Consider the following 22,044-nt stretch of genomic DNA (forward strand, 5'->3'; position numbering starts at 1 on the left):
GAAAAGAGAGAAGCGGAGATCTCTCGTCTCGGAACGTGTTTAATTTATTCCGGATTTTAAAATGTAGAACGCGATCGAAGCGCGTCTTCGCAGCCGAGACACACACTTATAGCACCCGCACTCGAAGGTTGTTTGTTGTTGTTGTTGTTGTGTTTTGAGGGTAGTGATTCAGAGATCCCGAGATATAGCGATCAGATGACGCAGAATCCTCTCTCTCTTTGTTTGGGCTGCCCTTCGCCAGAGCACTCTGTATTTATATGTTTGCTTACAAAATATTGAAACACGTGTGTGCTAGGCACAACTTAGAAGCGTGTATCTCGCAGATACAGTTCGAGAGTAGTTAGTACGACGAAAAAAATGTACAAGACCACAAAGCGTTATCGCGTTGTACGCGTCTCTGCAATTGTTTAACAACTAACGGCAAATAAAGCCACAGCGAGTGGAACAGAAACGAGCTGCCAGAGAGAGCTGTGTAGCGCTGAACAGTGTTGCCAGATTGGGATGGAACGAAATAGCTAGATTTTCGGCCAAATATAAACTTAAAATAAGAGAGGAACCAAACTTCAGCAGGCTAAATTTTAAATTTGATCATTAAAAATCAATTCATTTTTGTCAAATGAGAAGAAAGAATAAGGGAAGATATAAACAGCCCTTATGATATAATAAATAAACTTTGATCAATTTAGCATAATATTTAAAAATCTTACAAACTAACTATATTTTAGGACTAAAATATGAAATAAAATAAATATACAATGTTGAAAAGCAACGATATAATATCCACATTCCCTTCATATTACATAATATATTTTTAGTTTTATAGTTGCAGTTTTATATTCACTGCAATCGCTCTAATGGCAGCTATGTATACGAGTTAGTAGTGAGATTTTCATATAATTAAAATCATAAGAAAAGCATAAAACCATTAACAAATAAAAACAAACTCTTGTATTTTATATTTTTAACTATTCGCAAATTTCACGATTGCAATTATCACCAGAATTTATATAAGCAATATTTTTTGGCTATTTTCACATGTGCTAGATTTAGCTTGAAACAAGCTAAACTACTCTCACTCTCGCTGAATGAGAAGAGAAAAGAGAGCTGATTCTGCCTGGAAAGAGCGAGAATCGAGTGAAACTCGCTAGCCGCTAACTGCTAGCCCTCGCAGCTGCTAGCGCTCGACTGTCATGAGTCATATGAGCGACTGAGTGGAAAAGACAAAAAAGAAACTTTGAGTTACTCCTGCTTTAAGATAGGCTTTTATCAATTTTTACTTTTTTAAATATTAAAAAAGATCACAAATTATTCGAAACACACTGCAAAGTTAATAAAATTTTAAAATGCACAATGAAAACAAAACAAAAACTATTGTTTTCCTGTTTATAAATTTTTTCCTTGTTTATAATTTTGAGTGAGTGATTTTTAGTCAGCGAGCTGAATAAAGAGAGAGCGGTTTGAAATGGAGAGTAAGAAGAGTTATGAAGAGTATTAAGAGTCGGGTTTTTAAGCCTCTTAGTCTTTATAATCTGATGTTGCAAATAATGTAGCTCTTTTCTGTGGAATTTTTACTTGAAAGAAAATTCATTTATTGATAAGAAATTTGTCATAAATATTTGAAATATTTTAGCAAAGATGGTTTTATAAAAATAATTAAAGAGGAAGTTAAATATTTAAATTCTACCTAAACCTCAGATAAAAGAATATTATTTTGTATTATTACAAAATATTTTATTTATTGGTACTAGTAATTAAAATATTTCTTTAAAGCCATAAAATATGAAATATATTCTATATTATTTACAAAAATATTTAAATCATTAGTAAACTTCTTTAAAAAAATGTATTTAGAGAAGAAAAATTCCAACCATTACCTTTATTACCATTATAAATTATATTTGAAATACATAAAAGCTAGTATTATATTTGAAGCCTCAAAGACATTGTATAAAAAAATCAAAGCAAATACCTAATTTTTTGTTTTTTTTTAAGTGACTCTAAAACCCCTTAATATAATTTTCCTTTAGGAGCACATATAATATATCAATAAACACTATGCACATTTGCTGCATCATCATCTTTGGGTTCTTGTTTTTTTTTTTTGAGAATTCCATCATCAAGGTTTTTAAGACTAAAGCCACGAAACAGCAGCATGTTTTTATTTGTTTACGCAGTTCGTTTGTATTCGGTGCGTTTAATTTGTAGGTAAACAAGATTCACCTCTTAGGGCGCCCGCCTTAGATGTAATCAATTACAGATAATTAAGAAGGAACTCCACACGAGGAGTACAAAAGAAATAAAGAAATCAAAAGAATGCAAGCGTGTAAAGTGTGGCAAAGGGTAATGCACTGGGCCAAAGACACAACAACAGCAGACATCAGACACCAGAAAGCAACAAATGCAGCACCAACATTGGACATTAAGTTGGAAAATTATGAACCGACTAGAAGATACTTCGTACTTTTATCGCAAAGCATGTTATAATAACGAAATTAAAGCTATTTTTAGGTAAATTAATTAGGTAAAAATATGGCAGAAGATAAAATCCACCTATTTTTATGTTGCTTTATTGATTTCCGATTCCATTATAATGGAATATATTTCCAATAATATTGTGTTTATGTAACATTAAAATGTATTCTTCTGAAGGATCTTTTTCCTAAAGCCTTAGGATGGATATCCAAGGAATTACTTTATTATTTTAATAACAATAAAGATACATATTGTATTTTGGTATTAAAATATCGTAATTCTTTTTAAATATGGTCAATATCAATCATGTTTTCCACTTGACTTTAAGTTAATATAAAAAAAAGCTTTTCCATATCCATGTTCCAAAAGATCTACCCGAATCTAGTATACCCTTTTAGCTGATAGTACACCCGGTATAACAACTCATTAGTTTTTATTATGGCTGTTGCCATTGGTGTTGATGTTGCAGAGCCATATATGAAGGAGAGGAAAAACCGCCTCGGACAAGTACAGTAAAAGACCAAAGCGGTGGAGACAACCACAACGCTCGAGTGACCCATTGTCCAAGTGGACGGCCTTTCTTATCTCTGCCCGGGGTCTACATGCCTCACTCTCTGTCTATCTCTCTCTATTTGTTGCTCCCTATCTCGCTCTGGCTGCTTAATTACTCGGCAAGGAGTCGAGACAACAACCATACACCCGCAAACAAATGCACTGAGAAAAAACTAGGCTAAAAAGAATGCTTATTTCTAAGGATTTAGTTAAGATTTAGAGAAACATATAAGAATAACCTTATATTTGGATATTTAGTATAAATTTATAAATGTAAGATAGGGGAAATAAGTATTATTCTGTATCCATTAAAAGTAACCGAAACTCTTACAATGAGTGCGCTTAAAAATTCCCAAGCTCGAATTCTGAGACATGTTAGTATATAACAGCGAATTTGTTAAAGATCAGTCGGTTGGAATGTTAACTAAAGAGATGTATAGTTTATGTACTATATACCAAATACTACATACATGATATCTTTTTTTATTTTTGAAACTTTTATAAGAGCAAAAATGTCTTGCTACGTAAAATATTGCCTTTAAATTAAGTTTCTACATTTAATTGGAACTAGATTTAATTTCCGTGTATCTCAATATATGCCATAACACACATATAGGAGACACTCCGATGGGGTTGCGAGTGGAACTCATGAAGGGCACAACCAAGTTGCCATGGCAGCACCGCCAAAAGGTTTAATCAATGACCCGCTCTCAAATAAAAACGAAATAAAGGGGAAGCGGGTGTTGTGTGTGTGTCTTACAACTTGAGTTTTAGTTGGTTATTTATGGAAATTGATAAGAAAATAATCGGTATGCCTAAACTCTTGGTTTTATGATCCCTCATTTCCATACGCTCTTTAAGTGCCTTGCCATGGCTACCAATGGGAAATGTCAAAGCAAAGCAATCCTTAATTATATCTACACTTGTGTATCTTTTCATGAGCAAAAGATACAAGATATATACGGACAATAAAAAGTGTGAAGAGATTGCGTACTGGTATCTATTTTCAGCTAGTAATTTCGAAATAAGATTACCAATTTAGATAGAGGGTATAAGGAAATGAATTTATGAAACATAACAGCTGAGTTTTCCTCGAATTTTAAACTACTTTCCAACTTGTAATAGATATTTTCTAGTTCTCCTTTAGTCAAGTATCTTTTTGAACCACTATAGATTATAAAAGACCAACTTAACTAATTAATTTAGCTCATGTCAATGTATTGGTGTCACAAGTTGATAACACCTGTACAGCAAATTAAAATATGGCTTATCAATTCCCCATGTGTAGGTGTGAGTAGAAGGGTCTATAAAAGGCATTTAGCTAACAAAATTCAATTCAGTTTGCTAAAGTTAGCTGACCGAACAAGTGTCCAACGGTTTCCCGCACTCAATATACAAATATATAATCTCAAAGGTATGCAAAAAATCAGCGAGAGAGAGTACATACTGTATATTGAATTATATAGAAACTTAATTACTAAATAACAAAGGTTTAATGGCTGGTGCCAGATTTGTTTATATAATTGCCAGATTTTGAGTGTGCAAAAATAATAGAAAATTATCAACAATGACTTTTACATTCTCATTTTCAGATGTCATACAAGGTTGAGGCTGTGCCAGATTCCTACGCCGCCCTGGGCGAGGGACCCCACTGGGATGTGGCTCGTCAGAGTCTTTACTATGTTGACCTAGAGTCAGCCGGCATTAATCGCTACGATTTCAAACAAAACAAAGTGTACAAGGCCAAGATCCAGGGTGAGGTATTCGCCTCCTTTATCCTCCCCATTGCGAACAAGCCCCAGGAATTTGCCGTGGGATGCACACGTCGCACTGTCGTCGTCCAATGGGATGGCATTTCGGCGGTGGCCAAGGTGGTGAGGACCCTCTTCGAGGTGCAGCCCAACCACAAGGATAATCGCATCAATGATGCCAAAACAGATCCCAATGGGCGCTTCTATGGCGGCACCATGGCCGACAGCGGTGACATCTTCACCCAATGGAAGGGCGAACTCTATAGCTGGCAGGCCGGAGGACAGCCAAAGGTCCTTAAGGAAGCTGTGGGCATCTCCAATGGTTTGGCCTGGGACGTTAAGGCCAAGAAGTTCTACTTCATTGACACCAACAACAAGGAGGTGGAGGCCTACGATTATGACCAAACCACTGGAGCTATCTCCAATCGAAAGGTCATCTTCGATCTGAGGAAACTCCGTCCCGATGGTCCCTTGTTCCCCGATGGCATGACCGTGGACACCGAAGGCAACATCTATGTGGCCACCTTCAATGGTGGCACCGTCTTCAAGGTTAACCCAAGGTAAGATACAAGCTCGGTATATTTGCACAAAAATATGCATATTTAATATTTACTTTCGCATAAACAATAACAGCACTGGCAAGCTACTGCTGGAGATCAAGATTCCCACCACGCAAATCACCTCGGTGGCCTTTGGAGGTCCCAACTTGGATATTCTCTATGTGACGACAGCCGATAAGGTTAATCAGCCAAAGCCAGCTGGAACCCTCTTCCAGGTCACAGGTCTCAATGCCAAGGGTTATGCCGGCGTGGACCTCAAGGTCTAGATTATAAATGTATCATAGATTCTAAAATAAAATTAGCAAGCATTTTGGTGTGTAAATAAAGGTGATAAAAAACTACACTTCTTAAATTAATTCACCTTTTAATGGGAGATTCTGGAAGTGATTTTAAGAACAAATACAAAATATACACAAAATATAAGAACTAATATCAATGTTTACATTTTACTTTGTGAACTTATATCTTAAAGTTCCTATTCTTAAGATTTCACATTCTAAAATCAATAATCAATCACTCGGTCATAAATCCATGTTCAAGAAAAGGTTATCGCAATGACCTCCAATCAAGGTCAAGGAAGATAATCTTATTGACAAGTAAAAGGTTAAAGTAAATATTAATTTAAGATAATAGTAAATATTTGAGCTCCTAGAAACACAAATCCCTTCTATAACCCTATTTCAATATATAAATACAAACAAATAAAATAAATATTTGCCTTTGTAGGGGATATGAAGGTGTCCTCTGGTTCCATTGCGAGATAAGTGAAAACCACTTCAAAAAGTGAATTGTTTGTTGTGAAATTGATATTATATAGGAAACGATTGTTAATTACGCCCTTGGTCTCGTTTTTGTAGGGCAAACCATATTCGATTAAATACAAATTGCAACGATTTTGCTATAAAAATCTGCTGTGAAGTGCCCTCAAGTGATATATTACTACTTAATTGGCCAAATAGATATCAGGAGATAGTTAATATATTAGTCTAGGGGGCTCGTACTTCAAAGTTTGTATTTGTTGTTTGTTTACGTTTCTATGGAAGATTTTCTAAAGCCCTAATCTAATCTCTAAACATGTGCTAAATCATTTGGTTTCATAAATCTTTGAATTGTTTGCCTCTAAAAGAAAGTGTGTGAATTGTGAATTATGTGTTATTTGGTAATTCTATTCTAAACATTAAATTTGGTGTTTATTTTTGTGGATTAAAAGAGTACACTTTTAAATCCATCAACATTTCCTAAAGCAAATATTTGTTTCATTTTATCTAATCATAAGAAATTAGCTATTCATTCGTCATTTGAATCAAAATGTAGATAAATATGACCCATCAATTCTATTAAAAAGCTTGCAGCAAAACAATTGCAAATAAATTGCAGGCATTCGCTGCCAATAAATAAATTATTAAAAGCAATTGAAGGAAACCTGAATATAATATTGATTCCCAGTGAAATGTAAACAGAGGCCAGGAAAAGTGTTGTGGGCGAACGAGGAGGTTTTCAGGGCAGATCCCATCAAAAATACATAGGTTTAGAAAGGGGGGCGGAGAGTGATCGTTTCGACAATTGTTTGCGCTGCACCCAAAACAACTGTCTCGCAATATATGTATATGGGTAATAAAAGATACATTTATCGAGATACAGATACAGTATCCATCCACATACGAGCATTGTTTGACAACACGAGAATGCCACACAGAGACAAACTCAGAGAGTACAGATACGATACACATATGGCAGCCATAAACATAAAGAAAGACAAGAGATGGGGCTGGACATGAAAATGAAAAATGGAAAATTGTGGGGACGGGAGGAGCGCGATTCGTTGGAACTGCCACTCAAACCGCAATCAGAAACAAAATTGATTTAAATTTGAAAATGTAAACAACACCCGACGACATGGAGGGCAGGAAAAAATAGCAACCGAGGGGGGTCATTCTGTGTAATTGTATTATAAAAAACCGAGGGGGAAACTGCCGACAGTAGGCAGTGGTTATCTAATACAATTTATAAATTGTTTAGTTGCTATTTAGCATTATCTCATATAAGTATTCTTCAAGTAAATTGCATTCTTTCACAGTTCTTGCAAGAAGCTGTTACTTTTCAAGGTATTTATATAGTCAATAACTTGTTTAATGTATTATAAATTAGCCCTATTTTCTTGTATATCAAAGGAAATTCCATTTTCCTGTATATATCGCCCACGAATTGTTCATGTCAGGTTTATGTTTTCTGCCACACCCACCAGACACTTTTCTGACCGAAAGAAAACCCACGCTAGAAAGCAGTGGAAAGTGTCAAACGATTTGATCGTCTAATTGAAAAAGAAAGCATGAGAAATATGTATAAAGAAAATATTTAATATGCAGATGGAATTCTTCAGTTAATTGAATAATAAAATTAATATAAGGGAAAAACCAATAAAAAAAAAACAACACAGGTTTACAAGATATTACAACGATATGGAAATTAAATGATATAACCAACTTTTATGGTTAACATAAGTCATATATTTCCAAGAAGAGTGTTAAGTTTACATGTTTTACATGCCTCGATTGATCTTTAATGTTATTTTTAAAGGTTGTTATATTGTTTTTCAAATATGCGAAGCTAATATCTCTAGGGTTGTCTCCACCGATTTTTCCAGCACATTCAGCACGGAAAATGGTCAGGAAAATATAATCGCATAATAGCTTTTTGGGGGAAAAGCCTAATCGACGGACATTTTGGGAGCTTTGCCTTGGCTTTTGTTGTCTGCTGCCGCTGTCTTTTTTTTTATTTTTCTGTTTTTTGTTTTTTGTTAATGAAGCTTATGAGCAGTCGCAACTCAGTGAACTGCAACACAAACAACAACCACAGGCACAAGTGAAGCGTTGCAGTTGCGCGGAAAACCAAGAGATGGAGCGACGAGAGCCGAACCGCAAGCGGGCGGCAAACAAAAGGAGAGCAGAGCCAGTCAATGGCTGCACCTGTAGCCACCTGCCTGCCTGCCTCCCTGCTCATCCCATCCCATTCCAACCCATCCCGCTGAGGCCCAAAAAAACGAGGCAAAGCACAGTTACGCTCGGCTTTGGCGGTTGGCTCATTAATGTCTGACACGTTTGAGCGATCACCGCCACTGCAGAAACTCGAAAAAGATACAGATACCAATACTTAAACGGCCCCAAAATACAACGAATTGCAAAAAATATATATACAACTTTTGATTAACATTAAAAACGCATTTTTTAATGGATATCTGATTCTGCAAGCAACGATTTCCGACTCCGATAAGGCAGAGGAAGAGAGAGAGCAACAGCGGAAAAAGGGTGCGACAAGTGCGGTAGCCAAGCAGAACTTTTATAAAAAATATAAATAAATAGTAGTTAATGCTTTTGAAAAGCAACTATAAGTTTAGATATTAACGAAGATTGTTACCAAAGTATTTAAATACATTTCAATATATCTTTTCATTATCACAAGTTTAAAGCGTTATTAGGGTTCTAAATAAATAATATTTTGCTTTAATTAATTTTTTCAATAAAATTTTTTAGCATTTGTGTAACGTTTAACAGTTATTTTATCCTTTGTAGAATTAATTTCCATTTCCTTATTTATTTTATTTTATATTTTTTTTTGTTTACTTATTATTTTGAAATTTATTTACTAGCAAAGAAATACGATTTCTACTTAATTACTTAACTCCTTAATATGTTCTTTAAGTATTATAAATTATTTAATACGGTCTAAATAAACCTTTTTTTAGCTTTCAGGGACTTTTTAATACAATTTATACCATTTAAGGATCGTTAACAATTAACAAGAATATTCAAGCCTTAATTTTCATCTAATTTCTTAATCACTTATCTTTTTTCATTAAGCTTAGCTTCTTTAATGCATTTATTTAATTATCATTTATCTATTATTCAATAGGCTTGCTTTCTTTTATGGATTTATTAGTTATCATATCATGATTATTGGGTTATAACATTTCAAGAAGTATATATAAAACTTCTCATTGAGTAAGCTCTAATTCAGATTCTGATTCTGACTCAGATTCCCGATTCCTCTTTATCGCAAACACACGGCTAATGATTTCAAGAGAAACAATGAAATTATGCTAGCACCCCCCACCTGTTTTATGTATCTGAGAAATCATGGTTCGCTTGGCAAAAGAGACCACTGTGAAAATATGGATTGGGCGGTTATTACAAATGCAGATATGGCACGACTCAAGCCGCAAGTGCAGCGGAAGTGATCCATTACGAAATGTTCAGAACGGAAAGAGCGGGAGTGGTGCCGCTTGAAAGAATGAAATGGATAGAGGAAGGTGCAAAGAGTATATTAAAAAATATTATATTTTTATATCACATTTCCATTGTATACCTAGTTTTTTTTATAATAATATTTATTATTATTTAACTACATTTACCAAGCAGGGTAACCTTGAATAATATACCTTTTGGTTACTGTATAATATAATAGTATATAAGAAAAAATATTGCTGTATACATTTTTCAACAATTTATTTTATTTTATGCCATGTTATAGCAATTGATATTTCTTAAACATGTTTTATGCCAGAATTTGGCTTTATCATAAATTGTTCGAAAAAGAAAATTTGTTTTCATTTAATTTTTTATGCCCTTGCAAGGTATTATAATTTTAGGCAGAGGGTTGTAACGCTGTGAAGCAGTCATTTTCGACTCTATAGATCATATCAGCATCAACAGCCGAGTTGATTTAGGCATCTCCGACAGAAAAAAATATATACATTTTTCAAAAATGTACAAGGGATTACGCTAAAATGATCAAATATTGATAAAAATTTCAACTTCTTCAATTTTAAATTGAGTATGCAGATTTACTATCTAATCTAACTAATAAAAATCAAAACAGAAAACGAATTGAAATTATTTCTTAGTTATGAGTTTTCTAAACTTTGATTTGTTGACAAAAATGTTATATTAAAATTTCTTTTAATTAATTTAATTAATTGTAATCTTAGTTATGATCAATTTCCAATACGATCCTATGATTAAATTTCAAACTGCAGGGGTATATAAAGTTCAGTTTCCCAAAGTTAATTTCCTTTCTTGTTTATTTATTAAAAAAAGCTAGCTCGATACTTAGATATTAAATTAGCAGTAAATCCGACGAAATATTAGTTAAAATTTGCTATTACTTAAATTCTTGCTAAAAGAAACAATTTTAAATGAAGAAAATCAAGGTAAATAGTAATAAATTGGTGGCTTTCCCAGCTATTAATTATAATCTTGGCATATACAGCTTTTTAACAATTACATTTAAATTTGAAGAACTAAGTTGACATAATAAAGACATTCGATTTCCAAAGAATCACAACGGTAAAATTCGCGGCATCTGTGATTCCCCTTTCCCAACATTACCCCCGCCCCCCCGCACTAACCTTTTTGCTAAATGCGGCTGCCTCCCGGGCCACGCCCACGCCGTCGGCAGAATGGGCGTGCGTTGACGGCGACGTTGCGTAGACGAAGAGCGGCAGAGAGCTAAAGTTCCGTTTGTCCTGGAAGCGGCGGCTGAAGAGCAACGGCTTGTGGCATGCCGCTGCTGAGGCCAGCAGAGGCAGCAGCGTTGGCTGCGACGCCTCGATTGTTTTTGTTGTTGTTGTTGCGCTGCCAACTGCAGATTCTTGGCTGCCCGTTGTTGTTGCTGTTGCGGGTGTTGTTGATTCCGATATTGTTGTTGTTGTTATTTTTGTTGGGGTCGCCATTGGCGTATCGCAATTTTTATGTGTTATTGCCGCTTCTTCTTCGTGTTCTTTGCTGACTGCCAATATTATTGTTGTTGCCTTTGTTGTTGGCATGACTACAAACACTACTATAAATTGTTATTTCGGTTAATTTCGCTGCACTTTCCTGCGACAGCAGCGGCGCTATCCTCCTCCATTTTTGCCAAAAAAAAAACAAACTTTGCGGAAGGCACCGCTCCACGGATATTAATGATCAGCACTTGCACATTTTTCTTATTTTTTGGTTTGGTTTAGCGCAAAAAATATAATGTGTAAATTCTTGGATATCCGTAAATGTGTGTGTGTGTAAAAATGCACACAAAAAAGGCCCGATGCCGAAAGCTGTGGTGCGAGGGAGATGGCAGTAGGCAACTCGCTCGGAAGGCCACATAAAATATCGAATAATGATTAAATCACTTGCACAGTCGTTTGGCCAGCCGCAAAATTTGACAAAACACACACTTATATTAGGTAAATTACTTAATTAACAAGCACTTTTTGTTTAAAATATTTTGCAGACAGTGACAGTGTGACCGTGGCTAACATAGCCGGAATATACCAACAAATGCCTGAATATACCAAAAACAATACCAAAGCCCCCGATTATGTTATCGATTACCATTCCGAGTGTTGGTAAACCCTCGATTCGTACGAGCTGCCAGATCTCCGGATTAAAATTTAAAAATGAAACGGCTTCGAAATCAATCGTGCATCTTAGTAGTCAGTCAGGGAAATTTCATGCGCACAGTCCAGCAAAAGACCAAAATTGCGTAGTAAATAATTCCGGCAGCCAGCAACACATTGTGTGCTACCAGTCAACACCAAATTGCAACGTTTCGTGCACCTAAAAGCAGAAAAACCACACACTTTCTTGCTGCCGGTTTCGTATCTCTTGTGGATGTACGTTTCCCGTAAGTTGTACCTTCTCTAATACATATCTGCATACACTAATTAAACTTTTCAGGTCTTGACGTTGCCCCTCTTGTCACATCCGAAGAAATCGATCTGGCCGCCTGGCGAAACGGATATATGCGCACCGCTGTGCTGACTGGCTGGCCTGCTCTGTTGGACTGCCGTTTTGCAACACCGTCACGACACACTAACACTAGCCATCTCGCTTCGTTACACTCACTGCGTGCCAGAATTTTTCGACTACTTTGCTGTTCGTAGGGTTGGCTTGCTCGCACGCGCTCTGTGAAGGCTCCGCATTGATTGGGAAAAAATAATCATCGCCGTAGTCTTCGTCGGGTCGCCGTTTATACTCGCAGTGCGCTGGTGCTGCTTTATTTCGAGACAAGGGACACAATCGAGAGAGAGCCATATTTTAAGCATCGAAAGTTCTTGAGGCGCAACGCAGGTTTTGTGTTTCGTTTTAGTTTCGGTTCTAGGAGAACAGAGGAAATAGCATAAAACCCCGATTCTGTGCGAAGAACAAAAGAATACGCGAGACACCAACACCACCACCAACCAACCAAACACACACACAACAACCCAAATCAAATTTCAATCAGAAAATGGCGTTAAAAAGAATCAATAAGGTATGTGAACAAAAAATTCTGCAGCTCTACGACACTAAAAAAAAAAAAAAGAAAACCAAAAAAAAAAGAGCGGAAATCGCTGGCAAGAAAATGCTTGCAAAGATAGAGAAAAAATGTGAACAGACAGAACAGCGTATTTTTCGGCTGAGAGAAAAATTTTATGCAAGAAATGTGAAACGTAGGAACACGAAAAGGGCAGAGGAAGAATGAGGCGAAAAGAAACGACGACACGAAACGTGAAAAACGGCACAGCAAAAAGTGGGATTAGCTGACATTTAATTATTAAGTTTCTAATTAGAAAGAGATTAGATATTTTTTGGAGAAATGGCTGAAGAGAGGGTGTCGGTGGTGGAAAAGGGATCGAGCGAAGATGTGTGCGTGTGGTGGGCAAGGCAACGTGTGGTGCAGTCATCGTTTCCGTTACTTCTATACGTGATTATGTGTGCGTGTGTGAGTGTGTGTGTGCGAAAGTGCAATGCAAATGTGCATTGTTTGTGTACAAGTACGGGTGCTTGCTTGTGTGTGCGTGCCGGGCACCTGGATGCATTAATGCAACTTATACGGCGGAGTTTCAAAGCTCTACGGGCGCTGTTACCCAATACACGCTGTACACCCATACACTAGCTCTTTCTCACACACAAGCACACCACGGCACAGGCATATATAGAGCCGCATGGCTGTGTGTGTGCCAGCGCCGCAGAAAGATCCAGCAAAAAATAAAACAGAGCAAAAGCAAGAAGCGTATAAAATTAACCTAACCCTACTTTTTGCGCTGATAATTCAGAAATAGTGTAGCCCATCATATATACATATGTACATCCATATATAAATGTATATACGTGTGTACTCCCGCGGTGTGCGTGCTTCGATAATTATTTTTAAAGTGCTTGCGCGTCGTTTGTCCTTGTCCAGTAATGTTTTTTTTTTATACTCTTTCCTTGACCGTTTAATTTGAAACACCCTTTCTTTTTTGTAAATGCTGGCGCTCTAGAGACTTAGTGACTCTCTGAGAACTTTTTAACCTTAGTTAAATTTAGTAATATTTTATATTTGCGGAAATTTACTTGGCAAAATTGGATTTTTTTTCTTCAGCTTTGCAGCCGGTTATCATAGTCATACCCCCACCAACACACACACACACACACACACGTTCGTTCACACTCGCGCAAATACAAAGTCTCGCCATCGCTTCGCTTGCCAGCGATTGCCATCTCGCTCTTTCTTCACCACCTTTCGTTTGCCAGCGACAGCTGTGGCTTCCTTTTGGCTCTTTCTCGCAATGGGGCAGAGCCAAAGAGAGCTTCAGTGTGTGCGAGAGCTGTTTTAGTGTTGCAAAATGCTCGAACGGCCGCTAGAGGCCCCCCAAAATAATTAGTTATAAATTATAATTAAGCATAATTTACATACGAAATGAGCGGTGAACGCGGAATTTGTACATTACGTGTGAATGTGAATATGCATGTCAAGTGTGGCGAGTAAGTGTGTGTGCGTGGGGGTCTGCTGACTGTCTCGACGGTGCGGCGACAGCGCTGCCAACGCCAACCGCGGCGTCATGGCCATTGAGTTTTCATCCGTTTTCCTCGTTTTCATTGTTTTTCCTTTATTAGAAACCTTTTAAATTTCTGGCCAAAAGAAAACAGGAAGTGGAAAAACGTCACATTTAGTGATGGAGCTTTAAACTGAAACTAACAAATCACACACGCCCCCTTTTTGCGAAGCGCTTCAAGGTTTTTTCTTGGCCTCATTTGCCCAAAAAAAGAGAGAGTTAAAGAGCGAGAGAGCAACACTGCAGCACAGCCACACATGGCTTAAAAGCTGATCAGCCTCTCTTGAGACGTGAGTGTGTGTGCGCGCGTTGGTTTTGTTTTTATTTTATTTATTTTATGAGTCATAAGGTTTCTCACTCCAACACATCACAAAAAAATGTTACAATTTCTTCTTGTAACTTATTTTCGCTCAACAGGTACAATTCCCGTTGTGGGCGCAAAAGAGGGAGATGGGGCGAAAGTAGGCAGAGGCGTTTTTTTTCGCGACGGCTATTTTTGTTGTTCTACTCAAATTTTGGGGTGCCGTTACGAACACACGCAAGCAGACACACGCACACGCAAACATGTTCCCTGTTCTTTCCTTCGCCTTTCTCTCCACCCCTGAGCCGCTCTCTTGTTTTGTGCCCACCTTTCACAGCTCATCTCATTATTTGTTCCTCTTATTTTATTTTACGTTTTTGCCGGTTTACCTTACACCACATTCTCGCTCTCCCCTGTGCGAGTGTGTTTGTGTGGGGCAGCTGTGATAACTGAAGATGGGCAAGGGGGAGCAGAGGCGAAGGAGGAGAGCATCAGCCGCTCAGCTGTGTGCGTGCAACAGAGATGGGAAGATGGGGCAGGGGGTGGACCAGAGGGAGACAGCGCCATTTGTGGACCGGGCCAACGAACTTGATTTTTCACGTCTCTTCGCCTCGCTCTCTCTGTCTTTTACACACTGTCCTGAACCGAACTGTCGTATATCCGCATAGAAGTGTTTTTTTTTTCGTCATATTTCTGTTTTTAAATTCAGCATTTAAAATTTACATCATTTGCATGCAGCACACACAGAGCAAAGCACGCAGGGAAATGGATATCCCGTACGTTTCAGACCAAAACAAAAGAACCGACGGGTTGCAGTGAAATGCATGGTTTTTTGACTATTTTTCCCCCATTTAGAGCTCGTTTTTGGAAGTTTTACTAATTGGTCGTAAAGAAAAACCCCCCCTCTTTTAGGTTATATAACAAAAGAACCAAATATTGATAAGCATACTGTTATGAGTGGTCATTTAGGTAAGAAAAAAACCGCGTAGTTCACTTTTTACTGAGTGAATAGCTATCTTACCTTGCTTACATTTTTATTTAATGACATATTTTTGGTCTTTTAATATGATACTGAACTTCCAAGATAGATGTAGATTTTTAACATAGGAAAGAGTCAATAAGGGTTGATTTCTCGCTTTACCGCTACTGCCCCAGAAAACTATCTGTTAGAACAATTTAAATACCTGAGAAAAGTAAAACTGGTTTATCTTAATTAAAAACTAATAACAGAGTGTTGTTAATCATCGAAGTGTGCCAGCCTTGAGTGAGTCACTAATGAAATGGCTACACTTTCTATCCTTGATAAAGACATGATTTCAGTACCAAATTGTATAAGGTCTTCTTGATTCAATCTTTATCATGTTAAAGTGTTAAATTAAATCACTAACAAATTTTATTTTGTTTTACAGGAACTGCAAGATCTGGGCAGAGATCCACCTGCACAATGTTCAGCCGGACCAGTTGGAGATGACTGTAAGTACAGTGGAAGCTATATAACACCAATCATGGCGATTTGTTATGAGTCAGCCTTATGTTGCGGAGCTATGAGTCGAGTTTTTTTTTTATTATTATTTCACCATAGCATTCAAAAGAAGAAAGAAATGTTTGCAAAAATCAGGAAAAGAATGAAAGAGTTCAATAATATTCCTCTGAAATATACAAAATAATGCAAATTTAGAGATCACACTTACATTTAAGTGACATCTAAGAAATAATAACGAATAATTTATGTTGTCTTAGTTTATTTACTGTATAAAGTGCGTTATTGACTTCCTCAATACCACGTCATAGATTTCCAATCGTGACTAGGCAATGTATGAGAATATATGCAACCTATTTTCACTTTGTTTATTCGCATTTCTGTATTGCTAGTTTTCTCTTGCTCTTTCTATGCTAATTCCAATGTTCTTTTTTTGCAGAATTTGAGATTCTTTTCTTTACCTCGAGATAGCGACGGTCTTTCAACAGCTGATCGCCATGATTCTGGTTTCAGAGTTTCAGTTTTTGGATCTTATTCAGTTTTATTACGTGTTCAATGACATCACAGAAAAGTGAAATCTTGCATTTACAATGTTTTCTATCTAAAGGGGTTTCCTTCAGCCCTGAAACATTTCCAAGTTGAGCAGAGAACTTTCTCCGAATACCGTATATTTAACAAAGTACATTTATTAGAATGTAAATGCAGTTAAACACGAATGAAACTATAGAAGACATATTATAGTACATAAAGAACATGTTATCTCATATAAAATTAACAAAATAAAACATTTAATATGAGTAAATGTACAATATAGGTAATACTTCCTTTTATATTATTTTCTCGTATTTCTGCGGAAAACTGAACTCATTCAGGTTTCCATAAAGCAGTGAATAATGCTAATTATCGTCGCTTATTGATAATTGACTGCAACCGAACGATTTCACTCGATTTCTACTATCAGCATTTAATCGGACTCATATTTAATAATTGTATATAAGCGAATGTATGTACATACGTGTACGTTTTTACGAACATCCGCAGTTGTTATCGTGTTGGCTCTTCATACATAAATATGTATTATCATTATCCAAACGTTACTACTACGACAATTTTCAAACCCTTACCGAAAAGTTCCCAGTGAAAACCGGTGAAAAACAAAAGAACGTAAAGCCAAGGGCGGGGTTTTGTTTTTGGCTTTGTTGGTGTTCTTTTCGGTGTCGAATTTTCCTCGAGAGTGGTGGAGTAACAACTCCGAGGCACTTTGTTCTCAGTGTTGTGGTTTTATTTGCAACTCTTGGGACTGGAGGATTAAACCATTGAAATCGTAGCACGACACAAAAGAAGCCCTATGATTAAAGCATAGAAATGGATTGATTGCTTTAGAGCTAAGCAGTCCATGAAAGGATTTAATGCTGTTTAATTCAACGTTTACTTTAGTTAGATGTGTTTCAATAATCATCTAATGAGTATGATTTGTGTAAATTACACTTTTCTACATTTATTAATTTATCCTTTAGTATTTGTTTGTAGCCTGACTCCCCAAGGGGTATTTATCGCTTAACTATACCCAGAATATATTGATTATTGTCCTAAGTGGCCATGATTATGGCTGCAGCTGTGAGATTACTTTCGTCTGAGCTCGGGCAAATAATAAAAATGCCATCGCATTCCTCTCCCTGCCCTTCAAAACGGACTACTCCAACTGCAAATGGACAAATGAAGGTTTCGTTTGTAATTATGGTCAGGGCAGCAGCTGGTGGCCGAAGGCCCAGTTCCCAGTAGTTCTCTGTTCTCAGTTTTCAGTGTTCTCCAGAGAGACAGACACATTGAGGCAGAGAGTGTGCGAGAGGGTTTCCCCAATCGTTTTCGTGTAGCTCCCCAGGATGACATTGACAGTAGCAGCGGCTCTGTTTTGGCCATGGTTCTGAGCCAACTGCTCTCTCTAATACCCTGTTTATGGGGGGGGGGAGTGCTAAGGTATATGCAATTTTTATAAATAACCTATTACTATATAGGTTGTGTATGTATTTATAGTGTAAAGAATACAACGGAATACATAAGACACCCTTGAAATCAGAAGATATTCTTCTGTTCGAGCTTTCCTGAGTTCAATGGTAATTTTCTATACATATTTACCTGTAGGCAAAACTTACTAAAAGAGTTTAGGGAGCCAAAAGTCACGTTGCGTGCCCCTCTATGTTCTAACAGAATACGAAGTATAGATATCTTTCTTAAATTTTAATTTTTAATTTAATTCCAACTTCTTTAGGGATAGGTTGAAAGTAAGGGTAACTCCCCAATGTTAAAATTGTATTTAATGGTCATAATCTTGCTATTTTCATGATATATATTCTATTAGAGTCCATTTTAATGTATCATTTAAGCAACAATCTTATGAGTACTAGGTACCTTCGACTCGAATAAATAGCTTTTCTTTACTTGCTTTTTGTCGTGTCAAGGGAGAGAGCCAGTTGTTGGTGCTTTTGGCTGCTTTTCTGCTGCTGACGTCGCTGCCAATTGTCGGTGCCAAGGCTCTTTGGCTGTTGGCATTGTTTGTTTTTGTTCTTCTGTGGAGGAAACGCCAAAGAGCGTGGCAATGCGACAGTGGCAAGAAGGAGGGGGCACGGGCATTGAGAGAGTGGTGCATTTATTTAGCCATGAGCAAGTTGGCTGCATTCAAAAGTACATGTATGTACAGTGAATACCTAGAAACACACATGGACTTGTATATATCAAGAGATCTAGTCTCTTTACCACTTTTATTTAATATTAAAAGCCTTGAAACTAAATAAATAACCTTAAGAGGATTAAACAAATAAATAACCCATTTATTTATTGTTAATGCGATAATTATACATAATATTCATTGTGTACAACTACTGTATTCACATTTAATCAGCTCCAGACAGGCAGTTCTATGCAAATCAGAGCAAACAAAAAAGAAAAACGCTTCATTGCAGGCATTTTTTATTTAGTTTCTGCTCCTTCAACTCATTATCTTAAATACGTTCTTACACAAGTGTTTGATTAATGTATCTATTCCTCTTTTCTTACAGTATTTCACTGGCAAGCTACAATAATGGGCCCGGTAAGAGGAATATTTAAAGTGAAACTGGAACTGTTTAACTTGAAAATCTTGACTAATCTCTGTTTGTTTTATTTTTGCAGTCCGAGGCGAGATTGGTGTTCGATGTTGATGTAGATCATTTCTATAAATATATTAACGATAGGATGAGATAACAAAGATTCGCAGTATTGTAATAATGTAAATAGTAATCTAGTCGAATTATTGATAAGCAGATAGATGAACCTGCTGATAATAGGTTGTTAACAAACGTTGTAAATGTAAATAAATATGCAATTTTTTAAACAGAAGAGATTTTCTTTTCTAGGAAATTATTCTTACGTTACTTTTCTTAATATCTATCTTTTCCAAGTAAATAGAAATTCATTAAAGAAAACTAAAATATTAATAACAACCATTTTATTTAACTAATTTGTACAATACTAAGACTAATAAATTAGTAATCCTTAAACCAAAGGTTCAGTGACCTGCAGTACCAGAAAAGTAGCTATTTCTTTTGTAAATTGTATTGCTCATCAACTGAACCCAGTCTCTGCCTTGCTATCTACAAAAAAATTCAACAGAAATTCGTTGCTTTTCCCTATTTTTCTTCTAGACTAATTGTTATTTTTATTTTCTTTTAGCCGGACAGCCCTTATCAAGGAGGTGTATTCTTCTTAACTATACATTTTCCAACAGACTATCCCTTTAAGCCACCCAAAGTGGCTTTTACAACGCGCATATACCATCCAAACATTAACAGCAATGGGTCGATTTGTCTCGATATCTTAAGATCTCAGTGGTCGCCAGCATTAACAATTTCAAAAGGTAAGTAATCAGCTATTACCAAATTGATTAAAATAATAACTAATATAATTTTTCTCTTGCAGTTTTATTATCAATTTGCTCTCTACTCTGTGATCCCAATCCAGACGATCCACTTGTTCCAGAGATTGCCAGAATATATAAAACTGATCGGGAAAAATACAATGAGCTGGCACGAGAGTGGACTAGGAAGTATGCTATGTGATGCGTTCCAGATTGCAGCAACAGTCCAACAGAAGAATCAGCAAATTCAACATCAACAAAAACAACAACAACAGCAACAACAGCAGCAGCAGCAGTTAAAGCAAAAGCAACAGCAACAGCAACCACAACAACATCAACAACAACAGCAGAAACAGTAAAAGCAACATCAACAACAATAGTTTACATCAATAGTCAGCAAAAGAAGAGGGAGAGGAGCTGCAGTCGCCGCCGCGGCAACATTGTTAATGGCATTAACAACAATATCAGCAGGAGCTGCTGCAGCAGCAACCACATCATCACCAACAATCGAAGCAGCAGCAGCAGCAGCCGCAGGCGCAACACCAACATCGGTGACTGCATCTGCAGCAGCAATAAGATCAGCAGCTGCCGTCGCCATCGTTGCCGCCGACGCTCCTGCCGCAGCTATCAGCTCAAGTTCGAGCGACGTAGCAACATCAGCAGCGGGCGGTACTGCATCCAGCAAATAGCAATAGCAACCGCCGGCGGACCGAAGCAGCAGCAGCAGCAACAACAGCAGCAGCCGCAGCAGCAGCTATAGCTATAGCAATAGCAACAATTGGCGGATTGGTGGCGGACTGGAAACAATGTGTGTGTTTGAACCGAACCGAAACAGAACAGCATAAACGGAAATAATTTAATAATAATTACTGAATGAAAAATTATGTAAGCATTAAACATTAAAAGCTAGACAGCTACCAACAACAGCATCAACACATAATAAGTTTAAATACAAAGAAAAACAAAACTACAAATAAAAAATCAGCTGGAAAAATTATTATTATTATTATATTATATTTAATGAACCGGAAAAATAAAAATTGCAAAAATTCAATTTAACATCCAGAGGTGAAGTGAAAAGTGTAGAATGGTAAGGCTTTCTGTCACTGGAAATCATTTTGTAATTGCTGACGAGAGGCTCTTAGCGATGTTTAACAATTTTTGTAAACGCACTTTTTCCACTTTACCTTTTATTGTTGTATCAAAACGTTTTTTACAAAGCGTTATGGGTTCCTTGTACAAATTTATAAATATTGTTTGAAAATTTTGAATTGTATTTGTCCACACATTTTCTTAACAGTTTTAGTTATTACAAGTAATGCTTGAATATAGTTTTTTATATAAAATCTTTATGATTTGACATTGTAAAAGTACATTTTGAAAATGCATCATTTTATTGTTGTTGTATAAGCATTTCTAACATTGGATTGTTGTTGTATTTGTCCCGATATTTATTGAACAATTTTATTACAAGTAATGCTTGTTTATTATTTGTGCTTATGAACTGTAAAAACCCTTAAAATCTGCCAAAATCAAGGCTTATTTAGATGATTTGAATAATTATAAAGGTGTAAAGATCTGGAGAGAGTTTCTCGATTAACTTTTATAAGGCAATAGAGCTCGTTATAAGCGCATATGTATATATTTCCACTGTACAGCAGTTTTTAATTGGCCAACATCATCAAGTGGACTTTGAAATGGACCGCTAAGAACAGAGCTTTTGTGGTTAATATCTATCTTATATAGCCACGACAATGTCAAGTGACAGCAGCTTTCTTAGGTCAATAAAAAAACTTTCAATTGGCCGCCTCTCAGCTGGGGTCGAGAGTTTTAACGTTTGTAAAGTCGGTCAATGCGAAGGGCACTTGGCTGTTGCCTTCGAGGTAAGAAAAAGAGTTAAAGCCAAGTGGTAAAGTATGAATTTTTAGTGCCAGTTTACATAGATATTTGGTTAAAGCCTTTGCCAAAGAGTATACGATAAGATATATGGAAATGTTAAATGAGTACTTGAAAATCGTCATAATTATTAAGAGACGAATTCTGCTTATGGAAAAATATGTTTTGTATCTACAAAGTAATTGTTTTCTAAATTTTTTTTTTAACCTTAACTGAAGCTAAGCATCAACCTCGCTTAAAAAAAATATACAATTATAAAAATTATTTAAATTGTGCTTAGCTCTTTAAAATTCACTTTCATTCAGCCAGA

The 22,044-nt window shown here is 36.5% G+C and overlaps 2 protein-coding genes across 2 annotated transcripts; both read left to right on the forward strand.

Annotated features, from left to right (window-relative positions):
• Positions 1-2,069: 2,069 nt before the first annotated feature.
• On the forward strand, positions 2,070-5,687 carry smp-30 (Senescence marker protein-30). Its single transcript, XM_020957162.2, has 3 exons — positions 2,070-4,438; positions 4,617-5,335; positions 5,409-5,687. The coding sequence occupies exons 2-3, from the start codon at positions 4,617-4,619 to the stop codon at positions 5,599-5,601; spliced, it is 912 nt and encodes a 303-aa protein (XP_020812821.1). The 5' UTR covers positions 2,070-4,438; the 3' UTR covers positions 5,602-5,687.
• A 21-nt stretch (positions 5,688-5,708) lies between these two features.
• Positions 5,709-20,897, forward strand: eff (ubiquitin-conjugating enzyme E2 eff). Its single transcript, XM_020957163.2, has 6 exons — positions 5,709-11,992; positions 12,046-12,619; positions 15,876-15,939; positions 19,003-19,034; positions 19,655-19,838; positions 19,901-20,897. The coding sequence occupies exons 2-6, from the start codon at positions 12,596-12,598 to the stop codon at positions 20,038-20,040; spliced, it is 444 nt and encodes a 147-aa protein (XP_020812822.1). The 5' UTR covers positions 5,709-11,992; positions 12,046-12,595; the 3' UTR covers positions 20,041-20,897.
• The last annotated feature ends 1,147 nt before the right edge of the window (positions 20,898-22,044 follow it).

Source organism: Drosophila serrata, unplaced genomic scaffold (genome assembly GCF_035046125.1).
Source record: "Drosophila serrata isolate PLE 108 unplaced genomic scaffold, ASM3504612v1 contig_233, whole genome shotgun sequence".
Taxonomy (NCBI): Eukaryota; Metazoa; Arthropoda; class Insecta; order Diptera; family Drosophilidae; genus Drosophila; species Drosophila serrata.

Excerpts from the sequence above, each read along its gene's own strand:
- eff (XM_020957163.2), top strand. The coding sequence starts at position 12,596 with ATGGCGTTAAAAAGAATCAATAAG. Across the intron at positions 19,035-19,654 it reads AAGCTACAATAATGGGCCCG|CCGGACAGCCCTTATCAAGG; the intron begins GTAAGAGGAATA and ends ATTTTCTTTTAG. Across the intron at positions 19,839-19,900 it reads AGCATTAACAATTTCAAAAG|TTTTATTATCAATTTGCTCT; the intron begins GTAAGTAATCAG and ends TTTCTCTTGCAG.
- smp-30 (XM_020957162.2), top strand. The coding sequence starts at position 4,617 with ATGTCATACAAGGTTGAGGCTGTGCCAGATTCCTACGCCGCCCTGGGC. Across the intron at positions 5,336-5,408 it reads GTCTTCAAGGTTAACCCAAG|CACTGGCAAGCTACTGCTGG; the intron begins GTAAGATACAAG and ends AAACAATAACAG.